This window comes from Gavialis gangeticus, unplaced genomic scaffold, assembly GCF_001723915.1.
Source record: "Gavialis gangeticus isolate Ggan-Ray unplaced genomic scaffold, GavGan_comp1, whole genome shotgun sequence".
In the NCBI taxonomy this organism is placed as follows: Eukaryota; Metazoa; Chordata; order Crocodylia; family Gavialidae; genus Gavialis; species Gavialis gangeticus.
Genome location: NW_017729022.1, coordinates 120,157,549 through 120,163,068, shown reverse-complemented (window position 1 = coordinate 120,163,068; position 5,520 = coordinate 120,157,549). Strand labels below are relative to the sequence as shown.

Below are 5,520 nucleotides of genomic sequence, written 5' to 3'. Positions count from 1 at the left end.
TTGACTTGTTTCAGGAAATGCTACCTTGCCCTGCCTGCCTTCAAACTAACATAGCTAAAGACCTCTTTCTACAGATAGCTGCAGAAGAGGGTTGTTTGTCAACTTTAAGACTAGGTTAGACAATCCATCTAACTAGGTGCTGGCTCCTACCCTGGGGGTCTTTAAGAGGAGGCTTGATGCCTACCTAGCTGGGATCATTTGAGCCCAGTTTTTTCTCCTGCCCAGGCTGGGGTTCAGACTTGAAGATCTACAAGGTCCCTTCCGACCCTACTTCTATGATTCTATGATGATTCTATGAATCACTTGTCTAAGATTATTTGGATGAGGATATTTTTGCTTTGAGCGTGGTGGGGTAGGGAGAGGTTACATGTATTACTACATCTCTGCTGCCCCACCATAATCCTCTCCAACCTTTTTAAAGTAGTCAGTGGTCTCCAGCCTTTTTCAAGTAGATCACCTTTGACATTTAAAAGCAACCCAAGATCTACTGTGTGCTGCCACCCCATCCTCCCCCCCACCCAGCACGTTAAGTCTGTGGAAAGGGAAGGGGGGGCCGGATCAAGACAGAGGGAGAAAAAATTATTTGGAGGTATGCATCCCCAGCAGGTAAGTCTGACCCAGCCAGGGCCCCACTCAATTTATCCCTGCTCCTGCCTCTGCAGCACTGTCCCTCTCTGCCAGGGCCTCGATCTAGCCCCGGCCTCTTCCCTCCCCCAAGAACTGACCTGCTGGGCCAGGGCATGTGCGTGCTCCAAGATATACTGCAAGCGGCTCCGAGATCTACCGGTGGATCGAGATTCACTGGTTGGTGACTACTGCTGTATGTTAACTTGCTATAACATGATAGTTCATCCATATTCCAAAATTAGTTGATTCAGGTTTTTTTTTAAATGATCTGACCCATACTTTTAGACTTCCCTTTGGAACAATCAATCCAATGGGCTAAATTAAAGAATTCCAGGCAATTGATATATAGTTCCTCCATCAAAGATCACAACAGCGTAAGATTCCAGGCATCCCATGCTCCAGACATCACAACTGCTAAAAACTGAGAAGTGTTTGATTCTGCACAATTTTCTTTCACCTACAGAAACCTACTCAGCTCTAGGAAAGGAAGCTCTGGAGAAGGGCACAAGTACCTCATCAGTATGTAGACAATCTCTAGCTTATAACTTCAGGAACTTACGAGACAGTCTCTGGTATATCCTCTGCTTTTTTGAAACGGCCTGACCATAGGAAAATCCTCTTGTCCCAGTCTGTGGGCCTGTGTCCTGGCATTTTGAATGAAGGCTGACCTAAACCAAACGAGGACAAGAAAGACTATCATTATAGTTAAAACAATACCAGTTAGGTTGAACACCACAGATCTCCTTGCCCATGGACCCTGATTTTAGCTTAACCTTTCGGCTTCCTGGCCTGGTTCTGGTTTGATCTCCTGGATCCCAGATCTGGCTTGACCCTCTGGATTTCTGACTCTGTTCCTCAGACAGATCTTCTGACTTCTGGCTTCCCTACGCTCTGACTGTGTGCGCTCCCCTTGGTTCTTAACTGTTTCTTTTGATGCTGGGTGCAGACCTGGCCACACATGGCCTGGTATGACATGTACTGACCAAGGATGAGAGACAGACAGCGAGACTATTTTTACCACGGTGATAATTTTAAGAGGTAGTTGGGAAGCTAGCGTGTAAATATTTGAGTAAAATTTTGGTCAAGGTCAATGCCCTTGCCTTTTTTAAAAGAATTCTGATTTTCATTTCCATTCATAAGATACATCATTAAATTCAGATTCAAATCCAGTATTTTACTGCAGACCTGGGGAAATTTTTCTTCTAATGATAACAAGGGAAATTTTAAGTCCTAGTTTTAGTTCTTATCCCAGTAATTATACATTCAGAATGCTCCCACAATATTCTAGAGTTGGCCACTTGTTCCAGTAAAAAGTATGTATATTTAGAAGTGGTATGATAGTCAAAACAGCACTGAGACTCTCAGCAAGCAGTAATCCATGAAACTGCCTTTCCTATGCACTGCACGATCATTCTGACAGAAGGCAGGGTAGGTAGGTGGCACCTTAAAGAGAGGCATGAACTTTTGTAGGTAACAACTTCGTCAGATGCTATTCGTAGATCTATGGACAGCAAAATAGTTGTTAGAAATAGCTGTCATTTAAAATGTGATCCTTGAGATGCAAGTTAGAAATTGTTGCACTGGAAGTGTGTAAAGCAGTTCACATGTTGGAGCAAGTGTTTCAGACACTCTACAAACTTCTGGAGATATAGTTATCAGTGATTACATTTACATCACATTTTGAAAGCTCTTTTGCAGCCCTGGTAACTAATGACTTCTGTTAATATAAGCTAAATCTCTGGACAACAGTTTAACAGTCAGTCCTCACCTCACCAACCCCAGCTAGCTTCATACTTTCACTGGCCTTATGGTGCACACCCCACAATTTGGGAAACACTTCCCTGTCATGATGTACCTTATGCCTATTTTGCATAGGTGTCAATAATGACAGAAGGTGCAAGGCAATGGAGAATGAGGCCTGTGGCTTTTTAGGAAATGGAAGCTTAGATTCTGGAGCATGATTCTGGGCAAAGTGTGGTTTATGCAGCATTTCCTTTGGCCTCAGAAACACCAAATCTGCAAGGCATTAAGTAAGATTTGCTAGCTTTTCATTTGTTCTCATTGATTCTGCTCATTTCATGGCTGTTAGGGTTGGAAGGGACCTCAATAGATAATCAAGTCTGATCCCTTGCCATGGGCAGGAAAGTGTGCTGGGTTCAGATAACCCCAGCCAGGTGCTTGTTCAGCCTCCTCTTAAACATCCCCAAGGTAGGTGAAAGCAACCACCTCCCCTGGAAACCTGTTCCAGATTCTGGAAACATTTACCATAAAGAAGTTCTTTGTGTATATGATTCCTTCTCCTCTTTAGTTTCAGCAGTGCCCACAAGAATATATGAAAGGGTCGTGAACAAGCTTTACAAATGGTTTCTTCTTTAAAGAAGAAAAATGTGGGGAACTGTGGCTTTCCCCTTGCAGGCTGGCAGAGTTCCAGCCTGCAAGGAGCTGCTTGGGGCCCCACATCCCCCCCCCTTGGGAGGCAGTAGGTAGGGAGTTAGGGGCACTGGGTTGGGACTGGCCACAAATGTGTCCTGGTACAAAAAAAGGTTGAGAACCACTGATCTAGACATTACTGCCTTCAAATCATGGTCAATGTGAAATATCTTTAGCACAGTCAAGGTCTCAGGTGCCAGCTGGAAGAGCCTCGAGGATGATCATGGAAATAAGAAGAAAACAAAATACAGATTTCCCTTGCTTTATGTAGGTTTTGTATGTGTGAATTTGCTCTTATACAATGACCCTTTTTATACCAAAAATTCATTATATGTGAGGTAAGTTCACTCTTATGTGATCAGTGTAGCGCAAGTCCACAGTCAGCTACTTTGTGCAGTGCATTGTGGGAGTGACACACACCAAAATATAGTCTCTCCTGTGTGGATCTGTGCTCCTTGCTTGTCGTCTGTGACATGTTTCTGTAGTTGCCATCCCGATTATAGCTTCTAAACATCCCACTTGCTTACCTCCTATCCCTCTCTCTGGTCCATCAATGGAGACTTCACCACTCTCTTCACTCCAACTAAACATTCACTACCACCCTGGGCTTGTGTACTGTCTGCTGCTGGTGAATACCGAAATTGTCTTGTAAAAGTGGTAGAAATGGGTCTGGGGGTCAGTACAGTTGAGATGTTGGAACATATCCCTATTTGTTACATAATAAAGTGGGTTCCCTTTATGCAAATTTGAGTTATGCACCATTTTCCAGGAACCCATGTACTGCATAAAGCAAGAGAAACCTGTATTTAAAGCTTGATGTTCTGTGAAGAGAAGAAACAAAAATACCTAGATCAGACACTACTACAGACCTGATCTGCTGATGAACTAATTCCAGCTTGCCCCAAACCCCTACCTTTCAAGTTTTGATTGATCCCCTCCTGGGATTTACTGCAGAATCCTCTCCTTATCCTCAGATCCATCCCTTTAGTCAGCCTCAGACTCAGTGGAACCTTCTTCTGCAACATCGTCATCGGTCTGACTGCAAACCAGAAGAAACAGACAGTAAAGGACTGAACAGAATCCAAAGAGCTCGTAGTGAAACGGAGAGTGAGAGGTAGACACGCAGGATACTGTATAAGAAACAGAGTAACTCTCCATGCTGGAAGCTAGGACAAAAAAGATGAGGTGAAGACATATTGCAATGGAACAGGATGCTAAGGGTGTAACAACAGAGCTTGAGAGGAACAGAAAACCGAACATATTAGTACTTGTGCCTGAACTTGCCCTGCCCGCACAGACATGGAGAGTGATGCAACTTCCTAAAGACAATGGGACATGTAGCAACTGCATTTCACTTCTACTTTCAGATGCCTCACATTCAGTTTGGGCAGTGCTGCTTCCAGGACGCACTAGGCTTTTATCTGACTTTCCATACCCCAAAGGTCAGCACAGACTTAAGGCAGAGGTAGACAGGCAAAGAAAAAGTACACAGTGATGAGCCAGCTGTCTTGCTAGGTAGGAAAAGAAAAGAAAAGAAAAAGGCACAGGTGGAAGCTAAATGAAGCCTGATGGCAGCTCGTGCTACATGCAGGGAAATGCTGAGTTACGAGGTCTTTGCCAGGCACCCTAAAACCACTTGCTTCACGCCCCTCAACCGCAGGCTAGTTTCACAAAGAGAAAGTCTCTCTTTTTTTGTGGAAACTTCAGCCCTTTTACTTGCTGCGTAGGCCCCGCTTTCAATCCTTTTGAAAAGGAGAGGAAGGAAAGAGGGGCCCGAGCCCGACCGGCCGCAGGGCGGCTCCGTGGCTCGGTCTGAGCCCCCGAAACCGGGACCAGGACCGGGACCGCCAGGGGGGCGGGTACTCACCGGGCAGCACCCCCATGGTGAGTCCGTGCAGCTGCTCCTAGGCCCGGGCCGAGCTCCAATGTCACTTCCCCCCCCCTTCTGCGCGTGCGCACGCCAAGCCGAGCCGAGGGCGAATCAGGTGGCGGCAGGGCCAGGGGCAGGGTTTGCGCGTGCGCCGCGACTCCACCACCCCTGGCTGCACGCGCCAGCCGGCTCGCCCCCTCCCCCCACGTCCTGATTGGCCGGAGGCTCCCGCCCTCCCCAACATGGCGGCGCCCGGTGAAGGTGCGGGCTGCGAGGACTTCGCCGAGTTCCAGGTGGGGGCGAGGGCAGCCCGGGGGGGCCTACAGCGGCGGAGACGGGTGCGCGCGGGCCCTGGCCGCAGCCGGCCTCGTGCCGCCCCGGGCTCTCGCTTCTGCCTGGGCCGGCCCATGCCGGGGACGGATGGGCGGGCATCCTGCTGCCCAGTGCTGCGGTGCCCGGGCCCGGACAGCCCCACCTGCGGGCCCTGCGCATGTATTGGAGTCCGGCGCAGATAGAAGAGCGGAGGCCCCCACAGCCCGCTGTACAGACGGACGTGCGGGCTCCTGCGCGGGACGGCCCTGCCCGTCTCCTTC

General features: G+C 48.1%; 2 protein-coding genes across 2 annotated transcripts in view; one reads left to right on the top strand and one right to left on the bottom strand.

The window, feature by feature from the left end:
* Window positions 1-5,000, bottom strand: part of FAM162A (family with sequence similarity 162 member A) — an 18,616-nt gene extending 13,616 nt beyond the window's left edge. Inside the window, exons 1-3 of the mRNA XM_019516082.1 lie at window positions 4,925-5,000; window positions 3,971-4,096; window positions 1,187-1,295 (exon numbers count right to left, since the gene is read on the bottom strand). Coding sequence (XP_019371627.1) covers window positions 1,187-1,295; window positions 3,971-4,096; window positions 4,925-4,940 — 251 coding nt within the window. The 5' untranslated portion in view covers window positions 4,941-5,000. The remainder of the gene's footprint in view (window positions 1-1,186; window positions 1,296-3,970; window positions 4,097-4,924) is intronic.
* Window positions 5,001-5,111: 111 nt separating this feature from the next.
* CCDC58 (coiled-coil domain containing 58) overlaps window positions 5,112-5,520 on the top strand; it is a 24,178-nt gene continuing 23,769 nt past the window's right edge. The window contains exon 1 of the mRNA XM_019516081.1: window positions 5,112-5,220. Coding sequence (XP_019371626.1) covers window positions 5,170-5,220 — 51 coding nt within the window. The 5' untranslated portion in view covers window positions 5,112-5,169. The remainder of the gene's footprint in view (window positions 5,221-5,520) is intronic.